We start from the raw sequence: 26847 nt of genomic DNA, 5'->3' as shown, positions 1-26847 counted from the left end.
TTCGAGGAGGTCACTAAGATGATGGATGCAGGTAGGGCAGTGGATGTTGTCTATATGGACTTCAGTAAGGCCTTTGACAAGGTCCCTCATGGTAGACTAGTACAAAAGGTGAAGTCACACGGGATCAGGGGTGAGCTGGCAAGGTGGATACAGAACTGGCTAGGTCATAGAAGGCAGAGAGTAGCAATGGAAGGATGCTTTTCTAATTGGAGGGCTGTGACCAGTGGTGTTCCACAGGGATCAGTGCTGGGACCTTTGCTCTTTGTAGTATATATAAATGATTTGGAGGAAAATGTAACTGGTCTGATTAGTAAGTTTGCAGACGACACAAAGGTTGGTGGAATTGCGGATAGCGATGAGGACTGTCAGAGGATACAGCAGGATTTAGATTGTTTGGAGACTTGGGCGGAGAGATGGCAGATGGAGTTTAATCCGGACAAATGTGAGGTAATGCATTTTGGAAGGTCTAATGCAGGTAGGGAATATACAGTGAATGGTAGAACCCTCAAGAGTATTGAAAGTCAAAGAGATCTAGGAGTACAGGTCCACAGGTCATTGAAAGGGGCAACACAGGTGGAGAAGGTAGTCAAGAAGGCATACGGCATGCTTGCCTTCATTGGCCGGGGCATTGAGTATAAGAATTGGCAAGTCATGTTGCAGCTGTATAGAACCTTAGTTAGGCCACACTTGGAGTATAGTGTTCAATTCTGGTCGCCACACTACCAGAAGGATGTGGAGGCTTTAGAGAGGGTGCAGAAGAGATTTACCAGAATGTTGCCTGGTATGGAGGGCATTAGCTATGAGGAGCGGTTGAATAAATTTGGTTTGTTCTCACTGGAACGAAGGAGGTTGAGGGGAGACCTGATAGAGGCCTACAAAATTATGAGGGGCATAGACAGAGTGGATAGTCAGAGGCTTTTCCCCAGGGTAGAGGGATCAATTACTAGGGGGCATAGGTTTAAGGTGAGAGGGGCAAGGTTTAGAGTAGATGAACGAGGCAAGTTTTTTACGCAGAGGGTAGTGGGTGCCTGGAACTCGCTACCGGAGGAGGTGGTGGAAGCAGGGACGATAGTGACATTTAAGGGGCATCTTGACAAATACATGGATAGGATGGGAATAGAGGGATACGGACCCAGGAAGTGTAGAAGATTGTAGTTTAGTCGGGCAGCATGGTCGGCACGGGCTTGGAGGGCCGAAGGGCCTGTTCCTGTGCTGTACATTTCTTTGTTCTTTGTTCTAAGTGCCGCTTGATAGCTAGCACTGTCAACGGTACTTTCCATCTCTTTGCTGATGATCAAGAGTAGACTGATGGGACAGTAATTAGCCAGGTTGGGTATGCCCTGTGGCACTTTTCCACATTGCTGGGTCGATGCCAGTGTTGCAGCTTTTCTGGAACAGCTTAGCTTAAAGTGTGTAAATGGTTCTGGAGCACAAGTCGTCAGTATTATTGCTGGAATGTTGTCAGGGCCCATAGCCTTTGTAGTATCCAGTGACTTAGCTGTTTCTTGATATCACATGGGTGAATCAAGTTGGCTGATAACTGGCATCTGTGACGCTGGGGACCTCAGGAGGAGGCCAAGATGGAGTATACACCAATGTGAAGCTGCAGATCATTGAGGATGAGATATTTGTGGAGCATCCTCCTCCTGTTTGTCGTTTAATTGTCCACCACAATTCATTACTGAATGTGGAAGGATAGCAGAGCTTATATCTGATCCATTTGTGCCCACTCAAGGGCTTCACCAGTACTCACCATGCAAGGAGCCTGAAACACAGACCCTGGTGTGTTGACTTGTGGGCTCCTGCGTGAGGGGGAGGGGGGAGGGGGGAGGGAGGGGGGGCGTAGAGGGGATGCTGTCCCTCATTCAAAGGCACTCAGTACCTGATTGAGGGATCCAGCATTTTGAAGGAGAGGACCACAGAGTCAATCCCTGCCCTTCCTGCTGACCCCATTTCCCTGTGATGCCCACCTCATGACCCCACTCCCACTGGATCCACAGTGATCCAAGGCCTTGGTGGGGGGGAGGGGCCGTGCAGTACGAATTTGCAGTAATGAAGAGCTGCTGGCCTCTGATCGGCTGATAGCTTGCAACAGGCAGGACTTCCATCCTCCAGGATCCTGATCCTGGGGAAGGTCCATTGCTGCCCACTTAAGTACTTGAATAACACTTAATGAGACTGCCTTCCTGAAAAGAGGAGATCTTTTGCCAGCTCTCCAGCTGGCAGTGTGTTCCCCATTGTCTTCAATAAATATTGGCTACTAATTCGGTGTGTTTTCTCTCTCTAGTCACCTGGTCCCTTTCAACTGATCCAAATATTGAATTCCTGTTTTGGGTTTAGATTCAAGCTGCCTGATACTGCCTCCCTCTCCCACCAAACTCATTTTTTGTGTTTCCTTTAGATAGGTATCCAGTTGCCTGTGGGATTCATATCTGGTCCCATCCAATAATAATATGAGATGACCCTGGGATTTATCTGCATGAGGGAATGGGAGTTTGCCTCAGTGCACTTCCAGGAAGCTAGGAAGTTTGGAACCCATGATTCTCTAAGTGCCAATGACTTGACAAGGAGACAAATGGCTAAAGGACACTAATTACAGATTAAGCTCTAAATGTTTTCATACAAAATAATAATCAAATTGGCTGTTTAAATGTTATTTTGTTAAATGGAACAAAAAATGCCGGTCTCAGCTTTCAATGCATTTAATTTCTTTGCATCTGCCTATTTGTTGATTGACAGTTATACAGCTTGGTCAGTGAAAGACATTTCCCAAAAGTGCTCTTGCTTTTATGTTTAGGTGTTGCATGACCATATCGCATACCGATATGAAATTCTTGAAGTGATAGGTAAAGGATCCTTTGGACAGGTGGTAAAATGTATGGACCATAAAGCAAATGAACTTGTGGCTATCAAGATAATAAAGAATAAAAAGAGGTGAGTTGCATGTCATTTTCTGCATTTGCTGCTGAGGAGTACCTTTCACCTTGTATTCTGCTAATACAAGGTGGAGGTGTAGATTTAAGTGGGTGCTCTTTCCAAGAGCCGGTGCAGACCCGATGGGCCAAATGGCCTCCTTCTGCACTGTTAATTCTATAAGATAAACCTCCTGACCCATGTTCAAAACTAGGGCACACACGGAGCTTAGATTACAGCACCTCCCATGAGTGAGAGAGTGACGCCCCAAAGAAAGAGATATTGGGGCGATCTAACAGAAAAGGTTCCAAGTGTCATTTCGGGCGGGTTTGGCTGGGAGTTTCCCCCTGGCTCTTTCGGCAAGTTTCCCACCGCTATCTAAACACACTTAGTCATTTTATTGGGCCCTGAACAGTGCCTTCTCTCCGGGCTAGCCCACACTTCGGACAGGATTTACAGACCAACCCGCTGCATGTTTTTCGGCGGTGGCGACGTCCCTGCCAACGGGATTTTCTGGTCCCGCAGTTGTCAGCAGATTTCCCGTTGACTGCACCCCTCATCGCCAGGAAACCCGTGCGCCGTCGGTGGAACTGGAATATCCCGCCGGTAAATTCTGCCATAGAATTCTTTTCACACTGGGGAGTTGAAAACGCTGGCTCGACCGGCTCCTCGGTGATCGGGTGCCATTTTGAAAGAGTGTCCCGATCTCTAAGTGAGCTTTGAGGGTCCCCAAGACCCCCCCCCCCCCCCTCCCCACCCACGGGGAGTGTCGCCCCCCCCCTTACACACATGGGCATTACCCCGCATCACCCCAAGTGAGGACACTCCACTATGGTGTCACTGGGGGCCCCCATTATCAGGCATTCCCACGGCACCCTTTTGGGGCCCCCCTCCTTTCAGAACCCCCACGCGTCACCACCCCCCTGCCTTCCAGAGATACCTTCATACTCACCCTTCATATCCCCACCCTTCATAATCCCCCTCATCCCTTCTTTCATGGGCATGGCCCTCCTCAAGCCCTGACCGTTGGCAGTGCCACCCGGCACCCTGGCAATGCCAGCCTGGCAGTGTCAGGGGAAGAGCCAGGGTGTCACCCTGCCCTGTCCCTGACTACCCAAGGGCCTCCTCTGGCTTGGGAGACCCCAGGTGCCGTTCCACCTGGTCTCCGTTTGTGGGGACCAGTACCATTCGGTGGCCAGCATTCAGTCTCCTTGGCAAGGCTATTAGATGCCGGGAGCCGGTTAGATCTGGCGTCAGCACGGTTCACTTAACCGTGCAAGACTTTGTGACGTCTTGTGAGATCTGGTTAGATTTCACGGGGCGTAATGGCCACCAGGAATCCCGGGAAGACGTCTCCTGGGATCTACCGGCCGCATCCTGCTCCGATTCCGGTAGGACGCGGCCAGTAAATCACGCCCATGAAGTACAAAGAGATCAAAACATTTAAAGAAAAACATTGACGAAAATACTCAGACGGCAGTTTTTATATTTAAATTTAATCATTTTAAATGCAGAATTATCTGACACATCCATTATTATGTTTGAAATCTTAGAAATTTCAGTGAATGATTCCTGAATCACATCTATGGATTTTATAATTAAGACAAGGAAACATTAACCTTAGAAGTTTTAACTAATTTGTATATTTCCTTCTTGACAAGTATGTCTGCAACAGTACTTAATGTCACTAAAGTGTTCTGCTTAAATAAGCATGTTAAAATTTAGGACCTCCTGCCAATATTGAATAAAAGTACAATTCTCCAGCATTTTCAATGATTTTGTTTATCTGGTTGTTGCTGAATTCTTTGCTCTCCTGTTATCTCTTCTTCTATATGGTAATGTTTCCATATAGTTCCCCATTGCCTGGGTGTTAAGAGAAGCACATCCAAGGTGCACTTTGCCACATTTGATTAGAATCCGTCTGTATTTCTGTGTTCAGGTCACTAACATCAGCCCAGTGTTCCCCAGATGAGTTTCTGTGTCCAGAACTGGAGGTGGGGCTGGAGGTCCAGTTGCTGCTATAGGAACGAGAAGGCAGCTTTCACAGCAGTTTCTGACAGAAGCCTAGCCGTCTATTGGACAGCAAAATAGAAGGCTTCTGGGCCTGTAATTCTTCCCGCTGGCCTGTGTTTCTTTTCTACATATTTATCCAGTTTTACCCTGAAGAGATCTAAGCGTGCACCTTCCCTTGGTAAACAATTCCACAACTGATTGTACCTCTAAATACACCCCGTCAGAATCTATCTGTTTGTGGCTTATGCTTATGATCCATAGAATTCCAACAGTGCAGAAGGAGGCCATTCGGCCATCGGGTCTGCTCTGACCCTTCAAATGAGCACGCTACCTCGGCCCACTCTCCCGCTTTATCCCTGCAACCCCGCGCATTGATCTTAGCCAATCCACATAACCTGCAAATCTTTTGGCACACAGGCATAATTTAACATGGTCAATCCACCTATCATGCACACCTTTGTGGGAAGAAACCAGAGCACCCGGAGGAAATCCACACAGACACAGGGAGAACGTACAAAATCCGTACAGACAGTCACCCAAGGCTGGAATCAAAGCCAGGTTCGCTGTGAGGCACCGGTGCTAACTACTCTGCTGCCCCTTGAGTGTGTTGTCTTGTCCTACTGCAGTTAGCACTTTGTCGTTGTCTGACCCTGTTGAAAGAAAATGATGAATTTTCTGTTGGATTCCCAGTGAAACCCAGGCCTCGCTTAGATTACCTGGTCTGACCTAAGTTGGTGCAAAAAGCTCCTGTCAATTTCATGGAATCTCTGCAAATTTCCACCTGGCAAAAAAGGAACAATATCAGTCTTCTCACATCATTCATGTAATTCCACTTGCTTCAGCCATAAGCTCTGTATTTTTCTTTGGAGGATCCCCCCAAAAATAAAGGAGGCAAAGACCTTGGGCAGAATTGCTCCCCGGTTGCGGGTTTGGTGGTGAGGGGCATTTTAATCGGGCGGGAGGATAGCATGTAGAGACCTTGCCAACTTCCACCTTCCGCCCAGATTAAGCCAGTGGCGGAAAGGCCCTTGGAAGGCCTTCCCACTCCACCATCAATTTAAGCCCATAGTGCCCACTCTAGAAACTTATCCCGCCACTGTTGGTATTAACCCAGTGGCAGGCAGGGGACTCGCCATGAGCATGGTAAGGAAACCACGGCATGTTTGCTTGCAGGTTCCCGGGGGCAGTGGAGGTTGAGTTCCCTTGTTCTCAGTGTCAGATAGAGGGGTCTGGCAGGAAACGGGCTGAAAATAACACCCTGCCCTTGTGTTGACCGTCATCCAGTCCCCTGTGACCTCTACCCAGCAAACCACCCCCCTCCTGCCATTACTCACCTGTGCCTTGGTCCCTCCTCAATCTCAGGCCTCAGTGTAGTGCCAGCAGAAACCACCGGGCCTCCTCAGTGGCACTGTTGAATGCAGTAAATCTGCCAGTCTCTAATTGGCTGGAAGCTCTAGGCTGGCGGGACCTCCACCCCCAGGGGCCTTGCATCTGGGGAAGGCCCATCGCTGGCCTGTGAAGTGCATGAGTGGCATAAGATGCAGCGGGCCTTCTCGTAAGAGGTGGCACAGCAGTCTTGCTAACTAGTTAGTCAGCGGCTGAGATTCCCGGCACCTCCACAAGATTCCTATCAAGCTTAATTGTACAGCACCTATTTCTCACCCAAAGGTGTAATATAGTGTGTGACCAGCGCACACTTGGTCCACCCCAAAAGTGAGCAATGTTTCAAGTTCAGCGACTGCAGTGTGTGGTAAACACCACTAGTAACATTGCATGTATTATGGTACTGCCACTGTATTACAGGTACAACAGTAAATCCCCGCCTGCTGGCTCCTCCCAGCAGGCGGCATATAAAAGTGTCTGCTCTCCAGCGCTGCTTCCATTCTGGTTCCAGCTGCAGGAGGCACAACATCTTGTGCAATAAAGCCTCGATTGTTTCACCATTCTCGTCTCGTGACGGTACATCAATTTATTGCACAAGATTTTAAAAGATGAACATCTTAATCAAGCCTGATCGCCTGGAGCTGAGCCCTCACGCAGCCAACGCCACATCTACCTTCGACCACTGTCTAGCCTGCTGTGAAGGCTACCTCAGAGCAGCCACTGAAGAACCCTCGGACCCACAGAAGTTCCAAGTCCTCTACTCACGGGTGAGCCCTGAAAGTTTTCCCCTCATCCAGGATGCGCCCACCGACTCAGAAGCGATGACGCTACTAAAGGGACATTACGTTAAGTCAGTGAATCAAGTGCACGCCAGGCACCTCCTGGCCACGAGACGGCAACTCCCGGGGGAGGCTCTGGACGATTTCTTGCAGGCCCTACAGATTCTCGGTAGGAACTGTGACTGCCAGGCAGTTTCGGCAGTCCAACACAATGAACTATTAATCAGAGACACTTGTGTCACGGGCATGAAGACTACATACGTTCGCCAGCGACTATTGGATGGGGGTATGCTCGATCTTGCAGAGACTCGGCAGCTCGCTAACTCACTAGAAGTGGCCTCCGGTAATCTGGAGGCCTACATCCCCGACCGTGCGGCACCCTCGTGGACATCGTGGGCCCCAGCTGCCGACTCGAGCTCACCGCAAGCCTGCGCCGCGCAGCAGCCAGCCAACTCCGGGGGGCCCAACTGTTATTTTTGTGGCCAGAGCAAACATCCCAGGCAGCGCTGCCCGGCGCAGAGCGTGACCTGCAACGGGTGTGGGAAGAAGGGCCACTTTGTTTCCGTTTACCAGGACTAGTCGGTCGCCGCTGTTTCCAGTCCCCGCGTTCCTACACCCCCCACGTGTGATCCAGGGGCGCCGCCATCTTCTCCACCACAAGCCACATGTGACCCGTGGGCGCCGCCATCTTGATGCCGCCCACCATGGGCACCCCCATCTTCGGCGCCATTTTGGACCGCGCCTCAGGACCCCTGCTCGTCTGGCCGTTCACTGCCTGCTGATACCTCCGCCACCGCTGATCAGCCCGGGACCTCCCAACATCTTCCGCAGCTCGTCTCCATCACCCTGGATCAGTCTCGGCCCCGCAACCTTGCGACCGCTATGATGACGGTGAAGAACAACGAGCACGCGACAGGCAGCCCCTGGAGAGCTCAAGTGGTGGTAGTGAAGACTGGGGAGAAGCACAGGATGGTCATTGACTACAGTCAGACCATCAACCGGTACACGCAGCTCGACGCGTACCCCCTCCCACACATATCTGACATGGTCAATCAGATTGCGCAGTATCGAGTCTTCTCCACAGTTGACTTGAAGTCCGCCTACCACCAGCTTCCCATCCGCCTGGAGGACCGCCAATACACTTCTTTCAAAGCAGATGGCCGCCTCTATCACTTCCTTAGAGCTCCCTTCGGCATCACCAATGGGGTATCGGTCTTCCAGCGAGAGATGGACCGAATGGTTGACCAGTACGGGCTGCGGGCCATCTTCCCGTACCTAGATAACGTCACCATCTGCGGCCACGATCAGCAGGACCATGACGCAATCCTCCAAAAATTCCTCCATACCGCTAAACTCCTTAACCTCACCTACAATAAGGAGAAATGCGTGTTCCGCACCAACCACTTAGCCATCCTTGGCTACGTAGTGGAAAATGGAGTCCTAGAGCCCGACCCCAACCCCATGCGCCCCCTCCTGGAACTCCCTCTCCTCCACGGCCCTGAAACGATGCCTGGGGTTTTTCTCGTATTACGCCCAGTGGGTCCCGAATTATGCGGACAAGGCCCGCCCACTCATCAAGTCCACAGTTTTCCCCCTGATGGCGGAGGCCCGGCAGGCCTTCAACCACATCAAGGCGGACATCGCCATGGCCATGATACACGCGGTCGACGAGACCCTCCCCTTTCAGGTGGAGAGCGATGCATCAGACGTAGCTCTGGCCGCCACCCACAACCAGGCGAGCAGACTGTGGCTTTCTTTTCCCGTACCCTCCATGCCTCTGAAATTTGGCACTCCTCTGTTGAAAAGGAGGCCCAAGCCATTATGGAAGCTGTGCGACATTGGAGGCATTACCTGGCCGGCAGGAGATTCACTCTCCTCACTGACCAACGGTCGGTTGCCTTCATGTTTAACAATACGCAGCGGGGCAAGATCAAAAATGACAAGATCTTGAGGTGGAGGTTCGAGCTCTCCACCTATAACTATGAAATCTTGTATCGCCCGGGGAAGCTCAATGAGCCCCCTGATGCCCTATCCCGCGGTACATCTGCCAGCGCACAAGTGGACCGACTCCGGGCTCTCCACAATGACCTCTGCCACCCGGGGGTCACCCGGTTCTTCCATTTTGTCAAGGCCCGCAACCTGCCCTATTCCATCGAGGAGGTCAGGACCGTAACCAGAGACTGCCAAGTCTGCGCAGAGTGCAAGCCGCACTTCTACTAGCCAGATAGAGCGCACCTGGTGAAGGACTCCCGCCCCTTTAAGCGCCCCAGCATGGACTTCAAAGGGCCCCTCCCCTCCACCGACCGCAACGTGTACTTCCTCAACGTAATTGTTGAGTACTCCCGGTTCCCTTTCGCCATCCCGTGCCCCGACATGACTTCTGCCACGGTCATCAAAGCCCTGCACAACATCTTCATCCTGTTCGGTTTCCCCACCTACATCCACAGCGATCGGGGATCCTCCTTCATGCGTGATGAGCTGCATCAGTTCCTGCTCAGCAAAGGCAGCGCCTCGAGCAGGACGACCAGCTACAACCCCCGGGGAAACAGGCAGGTGGAGAGGGAGAACGGGACGGTCTGGAAGGCCGTCCTGCTGGCCCTTCGGTCTAGAAATCTCCTGGTCTCCCGCTGGCAGGAGATCCTCCCCGACGCACTCCACTCCATCCGGTCGCTCCTGTGCACCGCGACTAATGAGACCCCTCACGAATGTGTGTTTGCCTTCCCCAGGAAGTCCACCTCCGGGGTCTCGCTCCCAACATGGCTGACAGTTCCTGGGCCTGTCCTCCGGAAGCATGTGCGGAGCCATAAATCGCATCGCTTGATTGAGAAAGCCCACCTCCTCCATGCAAACCCGCAGTACACCTACATGGCACACCCCGACAGGCGACGGACACAGTCTCCCTCCGGGAACTGGCACCCGCTGGGTCCCCACCCACAACCCCCGACCTGATACAGCTCCCCCCCACCCCCCCCCCCCCCACCCCCGGTTGCCTCATTTACCACTGCGCCACCCACCCTCACAGCAGCGAACCTCACCGCAGCCCCCACCCCAGCAGGATCCGTCCCCTCACCGGATCCACAAAGGGGTGACGAAGCAGAGGACAACACACTCCCGGAGTCGCAGATGACCACGTTGGTGCCATATCACCACCAGGACTGACGCGATCGCAGCGGAGGGTTTTCATCACTACGGAGCTGAACTCCGTGATCGGGCTGCCACTTTAAAAGGGTGCCCAGATCTCTAAGTGAGCTTGTGAGTCCTCCACACACCATCCCTGAATAATGCCACCTCCCCAACCACATGGACATTGCCCCACACCTCCCTAAGTGAGGACACCTCTGGTGCCTGGGTGGCCCCCTTCTTCAGGCCCCCCCAGTCCCCTTTCAGGACCCTGCCTTCCAGGACCCAGCCCGTTACCCCACGCCCCAATCTCCCAGAGGGCCTTTCTTAGCTGCCTTGCACCCTTACCCTTCATAACCCCCCCACCCCTACCACCTCCATTCATGGACATGGCACCCTCTCGAGTCCTAACCCTTGGCAATACTACCCGGGCACCCTTGCACTGCCAATTTGGCAGTGTCACCCGGGCACCTTTGCAGTGCAAAGCTGGCAGTGCCATGGTGCCACGTTCAAGGGAGAGGGTCGGGGGGGGGGGGGGCACCCTGCATTATCCCTGGCGACCCAATGGCCTTTGATGGCCTAAAAGACTCCACTGGGTGCCATTCTGCCTGATCCACGTTTTTGTGGGCTAGTACTGAACGGCACCCGGCTACGGCCTCCATCGGGTAGCCGGTAGATCTCGGGAGGCCAGTAGACACTGGGTAAGCTCACCTAAGTAGCTTTAAACCCTACTTTGACACATGCCAGTTGGAACGGACAGCCTGATAGCGAGGTCTGCTACTGGACCATTCTCCCCCCAGTGCAAATTTCCCCCTCCCCCACACACACTATGAGATTCTCTGGGTCACCAAACCCCTCACAGTACGAGGTTGACCTGACCCCCACCCCTCCACCCCCCGATCAGGGACCCCCATTACAGAGACCCCACCAGAAAACTCTCCGTAAGAGGGGCCCCCACCACAGACACCCCCATAAGAGAGACCCTCATCAGTTAAGCACTTAACTGTCTTTGATGTGGTACAAGAGCTGTCAATCACAGCAGGATGTTTATAAACATTGCAACTCCCTGTTAGTTTTACCCCCTTGGCCCACCGCGAGGTCCACCGCAACAGGGCCACGGTAGGAAATGCCTGAACCAATTCTCGCCCATGTGAATCCCGGCCCAGAGGACTGGAGATTCACATAGGCTTGGAGAATCCGGTGCCCAGCAATTTGAAGGTTAATGGACGCGCAATACCAATGGAGATGGACACGGAGGAGGGGAGGTCGTCTGCATTGTGGACCTCCGCACGTTTCGGCGGCTGTGTACGGGAATCATGCCGCTGACCTTGCAGGATACCAAGACTCCCCCTATATGGCGGAGCCGTTAGAAATTGTGGGACCACCGTGACACCGGTGATGTATAGACAGCAAGTGGTCCCTGCCTGCCCCTGCTGGTCATACCTGATCCAGGTCCAAATTTATTAGGAAGAGACTGGTTGAGATTTGATTGACAACAAATCTTCTGCAATCTTTACGATGTGTTGGATAAATATCCGGAGGTTTCCAGGAAACCTGGGCAGGATTAAGGGTGCCAGAGCCCACATCTACGTCACTCAGCCCAGTACTTCTGGGGTAGACCGGTTCCAAATGCGCTAATTCGAAAGGTGGATGCAGAACTGCAATGTTTACAAGATCTGGGGGTCATTTGACCCATACAGTTTGTGGAATGGGCTGCGCCTGTGGTTTGCGAAATGGGCTGTGCCAGTGATGAAACCTGATAGAACCATCTGGCTCTGTGGGGACTTCAAGCTTACCATAAAGAGGGCTTTGCGATTTGACCGCTACCCGATGCCCTGGGTTGAGGATCAATATTCTCGGTTGGTGGGGTGCTGTTTGTTTACAAAGCTAGACGTGACGTGTAGCATAGAACATAGAACATACAGTGCAGAAGGAGGCCATTCGGCCGATCGAGTCGGCACCAACGCACTTAAGCCCTCATTTCCACCCTATCCCCGTAACCCAATAACCCCTCCTAACCTTTTTGGTCACGAAGGGCAATTTAGCATGGCCAACCCACCTAACCTGCACGTCTTTGGACTGTGGGAGGAAACCGGAGCACCTGGTGGAAACCCACGCAGACACGGGGAGAACGTGCAGACTCCGCACAGACAGTGACCCAGCGGTGAATCGAATCTGGGACCCTGGCGCTGTGAAGCCGCAGTGCTATCGTGCTGCCCCTGACTATAGGAGGAACTCGTCCCGGAGTCTAGAAAGTATAATAAATACAATAAATAGACACCGGGGATTGTTCGAATACGTCCACCTTCCATGTGGAGTTTTATCAACCTCTGCGATATTTCAGAGAATGATGGAAAACATCATACAGGGCTTCCAAAAAGTGTCTGTCTGCTTAGATGACGTTCTTATCATCGGTTCCAAGGAGCAGGAGCACATGGAGAATCTCCAGCAGGTACTCCACCATTTTGCCTATGTGGGTGCCCGATTGAAACAAAGTAAATGTGTTTTCAGACATCCCCTCGGACACCGCGGGGATAGTGATGGCTTGCACCCAGTTGAGGATAAAGTCTGGGCTATAAAGGGAGCTCCCACCCTGTGGAACGACACTGAGCGCTGCTCCTTTTTGGGCCTCGTTAATTATTATGACAAATGGTGGTCAGGGGAGAGCTAATCTCCATTAGGGCCCACAGGGAGAAGAGAGAGGGGAGGGAGAGGTTGGTGGGGAAGATTTTAAGGGTGGACAGGAGATATGCAGAGACCCCCGAGTAGCGACGGAACCTCCAGACAGAGTTCGACCTGTTGACCACAGGGAAAGCAGAGGCACAGTGGAGGAAAGCGCAGGGGGCGACGTATGAGTATGGGGAGAAGGCGAGTCAGATGCTAGCACACCTGCTTCGTAAGAGGGAGGCAGCGAGGGAGATTGGTGGAGTTAAGGATAATGGGGGGAATACGGTGCGGAGTGCAGTGAGAATAAACAAGGTATTTAGGGACTTCTATGGGGATCTGTACAGGTCTGAGCCCCCAGCGGGGGAGGAGGAGATGCGACGATTCTTAGGTCAGCTGAGGTTCCCGAGGGTGGAGGAGGACGAGGTGGCTGGTTTGGGGATGCTGATTGGGCTGGAGGAGCTGGTTAAATGAGTGGGGAGCATGCAGGCGGGGAAGGCCCCGGGACCGGATGGGTTCCCGGTTGAATTCTACAAGAAATACGTGGACCTGCTGGGCCCGTTGCTAGTGAGGACTTTCAATAAGGCGAGGGAGGGGGGGGACCTTGCCCCCGACAATGTCTAGGGCGTTGATTTCTTTGATCCTGAAGCGGGACAAGGATCCACTGCAATGTGGGTTGTCTAGACCGATCTCGCTCCTCAATGTTGATGCTAAGTTGCTGGCAAAGGTGCTGGCTACGAGAATTGAGGACTGTGTTCCGGGGGTGATTCATGAGGACCAGACGGGATTTGTGAAGGGTAGGCAGCTAAACACTAATGTGCGGAGGCTCCTCAATGTGATTATGATGCCCCCGGTGGAGGGGGAAGCAGAGGTAGTGGCAGCTATGGACGCGGAGAAGGCCTTTGACCGGGTGGAGAGGGAGTATATTTGGGAAGTATTGCGGAGGTTTGGGTTCGAGGAGGGGTTCATCAGCTGGGTCAGGCTGCTATATAGAGCCCTGGTGGCGAGTGTGGCTACGAATCGCCGGAGGTCGGAGTACTTTCGGCTGTACTGGGGGACGAGGCAGGGGTGCCCTCTGTCCCCCTTGTTGTTTGCACTGGCAATTGAGCCTCTGGCCATGGCACTAAGGAAGTCCAGGAAATGGAGGGGACTGGTCCGGCGGGGAGAGAAACACCGGGTGTCGTTGTATGCTGACGACCTGTTGCTGTATGTGGCAGATCCAGTGGAGGGGATGGCGGAGGTCATGCGGATCCTAAGGGAGTTTGGGGACTTTTCGGGGTATAAACTCAACGTAGGGAAGAGTGAGCTCTTTGTGGTGCATTCAGGAGTCCAAGGAAGGGGGATAGACGAGCTACCGCTGAAGAGGGCAGAAAGGAGCTTTCGAAACCTAGGGACCCAAGTAGGGAGTTGGCGTGCCCTGCACAAGCTCAATTTGACGCGGTTGGTGGAGCAGATGGAGGAGGATTTTAAAAGATGGGATATGTTGCCACTCTCACTAGCGGATAGGGTGCAGTCGGTCAAAATGACAGTCCTCCCGAGGTTTCTCTGTGTTCCAGTGCCTTCCCATTATGATCCCCAAGGCCTTTTTCAAACGGGTAAGCAGGAGCATCATGGGATTTGTGTGGGCGAATAAGACCCCGAGGGTGAAGAGAGTGTTTCTGGAGCGTAGCAGGGACAAGGGGGGCTGGTGCTGCCGAATTTGTGTGGCTATTATTGGGCAGCCAATGTGGCGATGATCCGTAAGTGGGTAATGGAGGGAGAGGGGGCGGCGTGGAAGAGGTTAGAGATGGCGACCTGTGTGGGCACGAGCCTGAGGGCGCTGGTGACGGCACCTCTGCCGCTTTCGCCAACAAGGTACACCACGAGTCCGGTGGTGGTGGCGACGTTGAAGATCTGGGGGCAGTGGAGGCGACACAGGGGCGAGGTGGGAGCATCGGTTTGGTCCCCGATTCGGGAGAATCATCGGTTCGTCCCGGGAAGGATGGATGGGGGGTTTCGAAGCTGGCATCGGGCAGGGATTAGAAGAATGTGGACCTGTTCATCGATGGGACGTTTGCGAGCCTAGGGGCGCTGGAGGAGACGTTTGGGTTACCCCCGGGAAATGCTTTTAGGTACATGCAAGTGAGGGCGTTTGTGAGGCGTCAGGTGAGGGAATGCCCGCTGCTCCCGGCGCAGGGGATTCAGGACAGGGTGATTTCGGGTGTATGGGTTGGAGAAGGCAATGTTTCGGCGATTTACCAGGAGCTGAAGGAAGAGGAGGGGGCCTCGGTGGAGGAGTTAAAGGGCAAGTGGGAGGAGGAGCTTGGGGAGGAGATAGATGAGGGTCTGTGGGCTGATGCCCTGAGTAGGGTTAATTCTTCCTCCTCTTGCGCCAGGCTCAGCCTAATACAGTTCAAAGTTACTCACAGAGCGCATATGACAGGAGGATAGATGTGGGAGGTGCTCGGGAAGCCCGGCAAATCACGCCCATATGTTCTGGTCGTGCCCGGCACTGGATGGGCTTTGGAGGGGTTTTTCGAGGACTATGTCCAAGGTGGTGAAAGCCCGGGTCAAGCCGAGCTGGGGGTTGGCATTATTTGGGGTAACGGACGAGCCAGGAGTGCAGGAGGCGAAAGAGGCCGGTATTCTGGCCTTTGCGTCCCTGGTAGCCCGGCGGAGGATTTTGCTATTATGGAAAGATGCGAAGCCCCCTAGTGTGGAAGCTTGGATCAATGACATGGCCGGGTTCATCAAGTTGGAGAGGATAAAGGTTGCCTTGCGAGGGTCTGTGCAGGGGTTCCTCAGGCGGTGGCAACCGTTCCTAGACTATCTCGCGGAGCGTTAGGAGGAGGTCAGCAGCAGCAGCAGTCCGGGGGGGTTCTTTTGGGGGGGGGTTTGGGTGGGTGGTGGGGGCTTCCCTATTGGTGCTTTTAAATGTCATATGGGGGGTTATTGTATATGGGGGAAATCCAATGTTTAATTTTTGTAAAATTTTTGATTGTTGTGTTCTTGTTTCTTTCTTTTTGTTTGGCGGGGGGGGGTTTGCTGAAAATTCGTTGAAAAATTTGAATAAATATATTTTTAAAATTTTTAAAAATTATTATGACAAATTTATCGCAAACCTGACCTCCGTATTGGCTCCGTTGCATGTGTTGTTGCAGAAAGACCAGAAATAGTGCTGGGTCACAACCCAGGATGAGGCATTCTGGGTAGTAAAGAGCCGCATATCTTCAAAACAACTCCTCACACACTATGACCGAACCAAGCCTCTCATTGTAACGTGTGATGTTTCCCCTTAAGGCATCAGAGCGGTGTTGGCCTATGAGTGGGATGATGACACAGACGCTCCATTGCATTTGCCTCGAGGACCTTGGCGGACACCGAGCGCCGGTATGCGCAAGTAATAATAATATTTATTATTGTCACAAATAGGCTTATATTAACACTGCAATGAAGTTATTGTGAAAAGCCCCTAGTCGCCACACTCCGGTGCCTGTTCGGGTACACTGAGGGAGAATTCAGAATGTCCAAATTACCCAACAGCACGTCTTTTGGGACTTGTGGGAGGAAACCAGAGCACCCGGAGGAAACCCACGCAGACACAGGGAGAAAGTGCGGACTCTGCACAGACAGTGACCCAAGCGGGAATCGAACCTGGGCCCCTGGCGCTGTGAAGCATCACACATAGTGGTCATAGTGCGTGAGGAGTTGTTTTGAAGATATGCGGCTCTTTACAACCAAAAATGCCTCATCCTGAGATATGACCCAGCACTATTTCTGGTCTTTCTGCAGCACCTACAGTGCTACCGTGCCACCCATTGAGAAGGAGGGTCTGGCTGTCATCGTTGGAATTAAGAAATTCCATCAGTATGTGTGCAGACGCATTTCACTATCATAACAGACCACAAGCTGTTGCTTGGACTATTCTGGGAGGACAAGAGCATTCTACCTATTGCGCCGGCCAGGATCCAGCAGTGAGTGCTCCTGCTTGCCACTTACGAATACATTTTCCAACACCGCCTTAAGTGCAATTTTGGGTGTGTTTGGCAGGGTGTTTCTCGTCGGCATTTTGGGTGAGATCCACACTGCTGTTCAACCACACTCATTTTTTGGGGCCTTGGGGAATTTCTCTCCTGGCCAGACCCTATACGTTTAGGTGGCACGGTGGTGCAGTGGTTAGCACTGTTGCCTCATAGCGCCGAGGTCCCAGGTTCGATCCCGGCTCTGGGTCACTGTCCGTGTGGAGTTTGCACATTCTCTTTGTCTTTGCGTGGGTTTCGCCTTCACAACCCAAAGATGTGCAGGGTAGGTGGATTGGCCACGCTAAATTGCCCCTTAATTGGAAAAATTAATTGGGTACTCTAAATTTATTTTAAAAAATAAAAGGATAAGGATCCTTGATGCACTGGGATCACTTCCAGTCAATGTCTTTCTGAAGTTCAGGCTTTCATTTTTGTACTTCTTCCTCCTAGACTTGAGATGGTTTTCTCTGGCAGGGTTGTCTACTTTCTCTGCAGACTCAGCATCATTTCAGGTTTGCAACAGGCACTCCTTGCTTTCAGAACTTTTCACTTCCAAGGTCTAAACACTTCTGCCAAGTTCTCTCAGAAAGCATCATACACAGGAACTAATCATAGACTGTTGTCAGGCAGAACACTGTCCCAGTTTCCAGTTAACCAATCAAACCGAGTCCCTCCAAAGCTGGTTCCTAAGATCCACCCAGTGCTGAGGAGTCTCGTTTGGTTTCTCCAAAATACAAAACCTGGGAACACAGTGTCCTGGGAAGCAGGCTGTGCTGCTTAAAGGCATATTCCGATTACAAAACTGACCAAAAATAATAAAATTAAGTAAAATAAATGAGAACAAAGGAAATAACAGGAAGGGCTCTTCCTGTTGTGAGTGAGCTGACTTCTCCCACACTCCTGGATGTCTTCCTGCAAAACGGCTGGTCTATCAATCTCTGTGAAGACTGTCAGAAATTCAGCACTGAAGGCGTAATCCAGATCTTCATTGCAGTTGAATAGTTTCAGAGATTGATTTCTGAAGACATCCATAGATTCTCACTGAATGGATTTTTCCACTTTTCTGATTAAATTGAGATCTATACAAACTCTTCTACTTAGAAGAGAATTCATTCTGCAGAACATAAAATATTTCCAGTAACCGCGTTCCCGTGTACTGGAGTGTTGTCTGTAATTTTCCCTTGACTTTTGGTTCCACTCCTCTTCCCCCCCCCCCCCCCCCCCCTCTGTTGGCTGCAGGCAATGTGTTGGAAACCATCGCTCATTGTCTGATAAAACCATTATGCTCACTCCAGTATCTAGTTTAAAGTGTTGATATGTCCGTTGATATATATATATCTGCATTCCAAAATGTATGATTGGGGTAATTGATCTCAGCCAGAAGATATTTTTGTTCCTCTTTGGATGAACATTTTTCAACTTCATTTATAGCCTTATGCCTTTTTCTTTGAAACCTGTGAAGTTTGAAGTTTTAATTCAGCACATTCCCCTAAAGTGGCCAATTCTGCCGCAGAAAAAGCAATGTTTGCAGGATAATGCTTATGCATGAGGGTCTTTTTGAGGCTATAGCGCTGGTAGGGTTTCATGGCGTCTTGCACTTTCCCTCCAAATTCTTCCTTTTTCCCTGGACTTAAGGAACTGTATATGCTCACCGGAGGTTTCCCGAGCTGTTTTGTTTCTTCACCTCCCTGCATTTTCCTGTTCTGTTTACAGAACTCTGTTTGTTTCACCAGCTGTATTGTTTTTTCGGAAGTAAGGTCTTCCTTAGATTGCAATAAGCTTGGTAGGGATTCATTGGTAACAATGCGGTCTCCTATTAATTCTGTTTTTAGGTCTCCATTCTTGCAATACTTCAACTGGCATGTAAAAGTCATTAATAAAAGTATCTACTGGTTCATCTGGTTTCTGGACCCTTTTGTTAAATTTAACCCTTTGCAGAATCTTTTTGTTCCTCCGGTTGAAATATTTATTAAAAGCTTTTAAGACTTCCTCAAACTTACCAGAAGTCTCTTTGATGCCCTGTTTTGCAATAACGATCATCTGCTATTGTTCCTACAGAGTAAAGTAATATGCTGGCCTGTCAATCCTGAAACAGTTCAAAATCTCAAGAATCTTTTGTTCCAAAGTGCCCAGTTTTGAGTTTGATTTGGTCTTTCCATGTATCCAAACCTCTTGGGTAGCATAAATTTAGGATCTATGGCTTTTCTAAGTTCGTAGGTGGTTTGCCCAAAGTTTTAAATTTCCCTTCCAGTATTCACGGCTTTACTGTGCTGTCCAGCCTCTCAACGAGACCTGCTGCAGTCATTGGGCAAAGTTTTCCCTTCTGGCCCTGCCCCTGGACCCAGCCCTCGGCACTACCAGATTGGCACTGCCAGCACCGCTTGCCATGTACCCAACCACGCAGGGGCTACAAAGGCCTCCAAGTCCCCCCGGCAGGCACCAGGAGCTTTGTCATAATGAGAGTGAAAAGAAAACCGTTGGAAAAAAATCTGAGTTCAGCCAGTGTGATCAAGGAAACTCTTGAGAGTGAATGGGACGTGAATGTGGGCTTCCCAGCAGCCTCTGCGCCTCATAGGATTCACCTAATTCCCGTGAAGTGTCGGAATCGCAACTCCGCCAAAAGGGGCAGGACCAAATGGCGCTTGCAAAGTAGGCCTTAAACCTACTTAAGGCCTACCTACCCGGGATTAATCAGCCTCCCTCGATTCTCCAGCCACCCCAGGGAGGCTGCAGCCAGGTGCCAATCAGTACTGGTCCACAAGAACGTGGGCCAGGTGGAACGGAATCCGGGGGGGTCTCACAGGCCATCGGAGGCCCCTGGGTGGTCTAGGTCAGTGCCGGGTGACACCCTGGCTCTCCCACCAGAACTTGGGCACCTTTTCACTGTCCAGTTGGCACCATGGCACTGCCACCCTGGCACTGCCAGGGAGCCTAGGTGGTGCTGGCAGGAGCACTGCGTGGGTGCCAGGGTGCCAAGGTGGCACTGCCGAGGGTCAGGATACCAAGCTCACTTTAAGATCGTGGCACCCTTTCAAAATGGCGACTCGATATCTGAGTTCAACTTCCCTGTGCTGGAACAAATTCTGGGCGGGATTCTAAGTTGGTTGACACCGAAATCAGAAAACGCGATCAGGCGGATGATTGATTTTGACGCCGAAATTGTGGTGGGCGCCAGTTTCACGCCAAATCACAATTCTCCAGTACCTCGACAGCGGCGTCAATGTGTTCCACTACGTAAATACATTAAACGCCATTGGCATATTATTATCGGGCCTGACCCGGTATTCTCCGTGACTTCCGCAATTCTCCGCCTCCACTGGGGGGGAATTCCTGACGGCGAGGTTCACTTGTGCTTTAAAAATCCAGAAACAGGTGCTGTGGCTGAATAGGTGATAGAGAGAAGATAGGACATGAAGAGGCACGACCGTGGTCTGCTGGTCTTGATGTTGGCCGGGCTGGCAAGTGGGACCTGCTGGGGCCGGGCGGGGGGGGGGTGGGAGGGGCAGAGTGACACCCCCCCTCCCCCATGGGACTTGGGTGATGCCCAGGCACGGACCACCATTGGCACAGCCTGCAAGGCAGCCACTTTGTTGCGCACCACACGGACCCCCCACTGTGATGCTTGGTTCTGCAGAGTGCCTCCAGCCATATGGATGCTCCCACCCTGCACCCCTCCCTCCCAACCTGCACCCCTCTGCCATACCATCCTCTGCCATACCACCCACCAGCAGGGCATCACATGGCCCACCCAAGTGGGATGTCCCTTGGTTTAGCACAGGGCTAAAGAACTGGCTTTTAAAGCAGACCAAGGCAGGCCAGCAGCACGGGTTCAATTCCCGTACCAGCCTCCCCGTATAGGTGCCGGAATGTGGCGACGAGGGGCTTTTCACAGTAACTTCATTTGAAGCCTACTTGTGACAATAAGCGATTTTCATTTTCATTTCATTTCATGTCCACAGTAGCCCCTATAAGCGGCATCGGACAGGGGCTACGGAACCTATCTCTGGCATGGGGAATGCCAGCAGACAGCACCCCTGGCAGCAGGGATGGGCGCCAGGGCCAGAGGCCCCCAAGGTGCCGGGCACTGATGGGGCCAGAGGGGCCGGGAGGGGGAGCAACGTACAGGGGCAAAGTCCAAAGTGTCAATCGAGGCCACTGTGCAGTCTGGTGGACCTGGTTGGGCACAGGGGTACGCACCATGATAACATGTCGGCCTTTCACCCACTGCAGACAATGGATATTAGAATACAGCCAGCAATGGTGGCCTTCCTCCTAGTCGTCGCGGCCCCTAGGATTAGCACTGCGCCTGTATGAGCTGGAGCTGCTCGAGGAGGAGGAAGCTGCAGCGGCGGCGCATGCTCTAAAGGAACAGGAGGCGGCTGCTGAGGATGGAGAGCCAGTAGCCCAACAGGCTGAGGAGGAGGTGCCTGTCATTCAAGGACCTGCCGGATCGGGCTTGCCGTCGAAGACTCCGGCTGAGGAAAGGAACTGTGCGACCTATCTGCCAGATCATGGTGCTCCTGGCACCCCTGGGGAATTGGGGAGGACACCCGCTCCAGGCGGCAGGCAAGGTGATGGTCGCCCTGAGCTTTTACACCATGGGATCCTTCCAGGCGCCGAGTGGGGACCTGCTCTGGATCTCAAAAGCTCGGTGTACAGGTGCATCCGCGCCGTCACAGAGGCCCTATATGCCCTGTCAGCACAATATATTAATTTCAATGTGGACCGAGCCCACCAGGATGCCATGGCAGGGGGTTTCACTGGCATTGCCGAGATGCCCCAGGTCCAGGGGGTGGTCGACGGGATACATATTGCCCTTGAGAACCTGGAGATGACAGGCCGCTCAACACATTCTGAAAGGGGTTCCATTCGATGAATGTGCAGCTGGTGTGTGACCATCAGATGTGCATCATGCATGCCTGTGTCCTAGACCCAGGCAGTGTGCACAACGCCTTCATCCTAGTACACTCTACGATTCCTGGCCTCTTCGAGGTGCGCCCGACTGGAGGGTTGGCTCCTGGGCGACAGGGGTTTTCCACTGCGGTCGTGGCTGATGCCGCCTATGTGGAGGCCACAGACCAACACGGAGACCCGCTACAACGATGCCCACGCATCGAACAGGGGTGTGATCAAACAGTGCTTCGGCATCCTGAAGATGCAGTTCAGGTGCCTGGAGGGGTCCTCCAGTATGGCGCTGGGAGGATTGTCCGCATTGTGATGACCTACTGCGTCCTCCACAACATCGCGCAGCAGAGGGGCGACATGCTGGAGGAGGATGGACAGCAGGCCTTGTCCGAGAGGAGGATGCAAGGGAGGGGGAGGATGGACAGGACCTGGGGCCCAGGCAGGCATGGGAGGCTGCACAATCTGTGCTCCAGTTCCAATGCGCATGGGACTGGGGGGTGGGGGGTGGGGGGGTGGGGGGGGGGGGGGGGGGGGGGGGGGAGCGCTGGCCAGACGCACAGACAACCCCCTCCATGATACATACCTGCTACAATACGGAGTGCGGGCCCTGGGTTGGCAGTAACAGCGGGTCTGGTCCATGGAATGGAGGATGATGACAACCCGTACTTTCCACCGTCCACCTGGATGATCTCTGCATGCGAGCTGGCCATTCCATCACACGGTCCCATTGGATCCCCTGGGGTGGCGGAGGTGCGGATGATGGGGGTGGGCCATTGGAGCGGTGAGCACTGGCTGAACCCCCCCCCTCTGGCCAGCCCAGACCAGCCCAACCCTCACTCCATTCTGACAGAACACCGAAGCAGGTTGTAACATTTTGCACAGGTGTTTAATGTGAAAAGATATATACAGATACGTGCCCTAGCCACTATCACTAAACTGTGCCCCGCAATCGTGCCACCTTCATGTCTACTTTTCTGGCTTTACGGGTCCTAACACTGTGCCGAGGTGGATCCCCAGACGATACGTGTGCAGATGGCCTGTTGTGATTCCTGCCCTGTGACCTGGGTCCCCTTTGATGGGCATCTTCTGGGGCGACCGAGCCTGGATTGGCCGGCTGCTGCTTGGGTGTCCAGGGTGGCATGCTGCCACCCTATTCTGATCGCTGCCCATGTGATGCGCCAGAGACAGGGGGTGGGGGGAGGGGGAGTCCGAGATGTTGTGGTCTACCGGCACCTCCCCTGAGGGCCTCATCACCTCCTCCTCCCTCAGGGTGCCCGATTGCCCCCAGGCTATTCCATGGGATGGGGGTGCGAGCGGAGCTAACCCCTGAGGCTCCACCGCCAGCTGGTGCTGCCAGTCCTGGAGGCCCGCTCGCGTCTCGGCCAGGGTCTGCATGCTCATGGCCATGGAGCACAGGGAGTAGACCAACTCCGTCTGGGAGTGTGCCACATCACGCTGCAACTGTGCCACCACCAGTTCCATGACCTTTGCTTGGTTCTCTGACTCAAAGCCTATGTTTGCTGGATTGTTGTTTCCTTCACAGACCACCATGTGCAGTGGTGCACCCTTTAATGACTTTAAAAGTTGCTTTTCTGTATCTTTCTGCCTCCACTTCCCCTATGGAGAAGCTTTGGAGTTCATAAACTGTGTCTTACAGAGTTCTGTAGTTTTGACACCACTTTTACAGGTCTGACATTTAATCTTTAAAGTTGAATTTTCAGCATTTTCATAGAATTTACAGTGCAGAAGGAGGCCATTCGGCCCATCGAGTCTGATACCATGGAGGGCCTTGATGACAGTGGTGGCGGTCATGTCGGGGTAGGGGATGGCGAAGGGGAACCGGGAGTACTCGTCAATCACGTCCAGGAAATACGTGTTGCAGTCGGTGGAAGGGAGGGGGCCTTTGAAGTCCATGCTGAGGTGTTCAAAGGGCGGGAAGCCTTTATCAGGTGCGCCCTCTCTGGCCGATAGAAGTCCGGTTTGCACTCTGCGCAGATTTGGCAGTCCCTGGTGGCTGTACTGACCTCCTCGATGGAGTAGGGCAGGTTGCGGGTCTTAACAAAGTGGAAAAAGCGAGTGACCCCGTGGTGGCAGAGGTCCTCGTGGAGGGCTCGGAGACGGTCCACTTGTGCGGTGGCACATGTGCCGCAGGACTGGGCGTCAGGAGGCTCGTTTAGCTTCCCGGGACGATACAAGATCTCGTAGTTGTAGGTGGAGAGTTCTATCCTCCACCGCAAGATCTTGTCGTTTTTTATCTTGCCCCGCTGTGCATTAACGAACATGAACGCCACCGACCGTTGGTCAGTGAGGAGAGTGAATCTCCTGCCGGCCAGGTAATGCCTCCAATGTCGCACAGCTTCTACTATGGCTTGGGCCTCCTTTTCGACTGAGGAGTGGCAGATTTCGGAAGCATGGAGGGTACGGGAGAAGAAGGCCACGGGTCTGCCCGCTTGGTTGAGGATGACCACCAGAGCTACGTTGGACGCATCGCTCTCGACCTGGAAGGGGAGGGACTCGTTGATGGCCTTTGCAATGTCTGCTTTGATGCGGCTGAAGGCCTGGCAGGCCTCCATCGACAGGGGGAAGGTTGTGGACTGGAAGGGGACGGGCTTTGTCTGCCTAGTGAGGGACCCACTGGGCGTAGTAACTAAAAAACCCGAGGCAGCGCTTCAGGGCCTTGGGGCAGTGAGGGAGGGGGAACTCCATGAGGGGGCGCATGCGTTCAGGGTCGGGGCCTATAACTCCATTTCGCACTACGTAGCCGAGAATGGCTAGACGGTCGGTGCTAAATACGCATTTATCCTTATTGTACGTTAAGTTAAGGATTTTAGCGGTCTGGAGGAATTGTCCTGGTCCTGCTGGTCATGGCCGCAGATGGTGACGTTATCGAGATACGGAAACGTTGCGCGCAAGCCATACCGGTCAACCATTCGATCCATCTCACGTTGGAAGACCGAGACCCCGTTAGTGACACCGAAGGGAACCCTTACAAAATGATAGAGCCGCCCATCTGCCTCAAAGGCAGTGTATTTGCGGTCGCTCGTGCGGAGGGGTAGCTGGTGGTAGGCGGACTTGAGGTCCTCCGTGGAGAAGACCTTATAATGCACGATCCTGTTTACCAGGTCGGATGTGCGGGGGAGAGGGTACGCGTCCAGCTGCGTAAACCTGTTGATGGTCTGACTGTAGTCAATGACCATCCTATGTTTCTGACCGGTCTTTACCACCAGTACTTGGGCTCTCCAGGGACTGTTGCTAGCTTCATTGACCCCTTCCCTTAGTAGCCTTTGGACCTCCGACCTAATGAAGGTCCGGTCCTGGGCACTGTACCGTCTGCTCCTGGTGGCGACGGATTTGCAATCCTGGGTGAGGTTCGCAAACAGGGGAGGCGGGTCGACCTTAAGGGTCGCGAGGCCACAGACAGTGAGGGGGGGTATAGGGCCACCGAATTTGAAGGTCAGACTTTGCAGGTTACACTGGAAGTCCAACCCCAGGAGTGTAGCCGTGCAGAGGTTTGGAAGGACATAAAGGCGGAAAATGTTGAATTTCCTTCCTTGGACTGTGAGGTTTGCTAGGCAGAACACCTTTATCTCCACTGAATGGGAACCGGAGGCCAGGGAGATTCTTTGATTTACAGGGTGGGTAAAAAGTGAACATCGCCGTACCGTGTCGGGGTGTATAAAGCTCTCCGTGCTCCCAGAGTCGATCAGGCAGGATGTCTCGTGGCCGTTGATGAAGACCGTCGTCGTTGCTGTTGAGAGTGTGCGATGTCGAGTTTGATCCAGAGTCACCGAGGCCAGACGCAGTAGCTGTGAATTTTGATCGGGCAGTGTATAGTTGACCGGGCTGGGGTCCTGGGGCCCCATCCAAGATGGCGTCTCCCATGGGTCGCACATGGTGGTCGGAGATGGACAAAATGGCGGCTCCCATCCATCCAGCATGGCGTCCGGGGAACAAGATGGCGGCGCCTGTGGGCCGCACGTGGCCCTAGGATACGTGGGTGGTGGTGACTGCTGGCCGCCTGGGGCCCGAGGGGAAGTTCGCTGTGGCAGCCCGGAGTCGCTGCTGGAGACCGCGGCCACCGCTCGTGCCTGGCAGACCCCCACAAAATGGCCCTTCTTGCCGCACTCTTTGCAGGTGGATGTGCGGGCCGGGCAGCGCTGGCGGGGTTGCTTATCCTGCCCGCAGAAGAAACAGCGGGGCCCATCGGAGTTGGCGGGCCGCCTTACAGCGCAGGCCTGCGGGGACAGGGGGAAGGTCTGTGGGGCTGCCGCTGCGGGATTCCACACTGCCCAGGGGGCCGCCGTTCGGTCAGGCAGATAGGATTGTGCGTTCCTGGAGGCAACCTCCATGGACCCTGCCAGGGCCCGTGCCTCTCTAAGTCCCAGGGTGTCTTTCTCTAAAAGACGCTGGCGGATCTCTGAGGAGCTCATACCTGCTACGAATGCATCCCGGATTAGGAGTTCCGTGTGGTCGCTCGGCGAAACTTGCGGACAGCCACAGCTTCTGCCCAGCACCAGCAGTGCGCGGTAGAACGCCTCCAACGATTCCCCGGGGCTTTGTCGTCTCGTTGCAAGCAGGTGACGTGCGTAGACCTGGTTTACAGAGCGGATATAATGTCCTTTTAAAAGTTCGATTGCAGCATCAAAGTCTTCCGTCTCCTCGATGAGTGTGTAGATCCCAGGGCTTACCCTTGAGTGCAGGAGATGCAGTTTCTGCTCCCCCGTGGGTGTGCCGCCAGCCGTCTCAAGGTAGCCTTTGAAACACGCCAGCCAGTGTTTGAAAATCGCCGCTGAGTTCGCCGCGTGGGGACTGAGTTGCAGACACTCCGGCTTGATTCGGAGATCCATCTTCTCTGCTTAAGTGTAGTCTATTAAATTGATGCACGGTCAATTACGGCAAAGACGAGGTTAAAGCATAGCTGCTGGAACGGCACCGACTCTTATACCCCACCTGTCTGGGCGGAGCTACGTACTATACAGCCAATGGTAAACCCCCAGGTTTGACCAATGGAACTTCAGCCTCTCGGGTGCTGCAATACCTGATAATACCACAGTTTGCTTACATTATCA

General features: G+C 53.1%; 1 protein-coding gene across 2 annotated transcripts in view; it reads left to right on the top strand.

The window, feature by feature from the left end:
• Positions 1-26847, top strand: part of dyrk4 (dual-specificity tyrosine-(Y)-phosphorylation regulated kinase 4) — a 125166-nt gene that overhangs the window by 44067 nt on the left and 54252 nt on the right. For both annotated transcript variants that reach the window (XM_072471499.1, XM_072471498.1), the window contains one exon: positions 2798-2934. In XM_072471499.1, coding sequence (XP_072327600.1) covers positions 2798-2934 — 137 coding nt within the window. The remainder of the gene's footprint in view (positions 1-2797; positions 2935-26847) is intronic.

Source organism: Scyliorhinus torazame, chromosome 13, assembly GCF_047496885.1.
Source record: "Scyliorhinus torazame isolate Kashiwa2021f chromosome 13, sScyTor2.1, whole genome shotgun sequence".
Taxonomy (NCBI): Eukaryota; Metazoa; Chordata; class Chondrichthyes; order Carcharhiniformes; family Scyliorhinidae; genus Scyliorhinus; species Scyliorhinus torazame.
The sequence above is the reverse complement of the archived record's forward strand: the minus strand, read 5'-3'. Positions and strand labels throughout refer to the sequence as shown.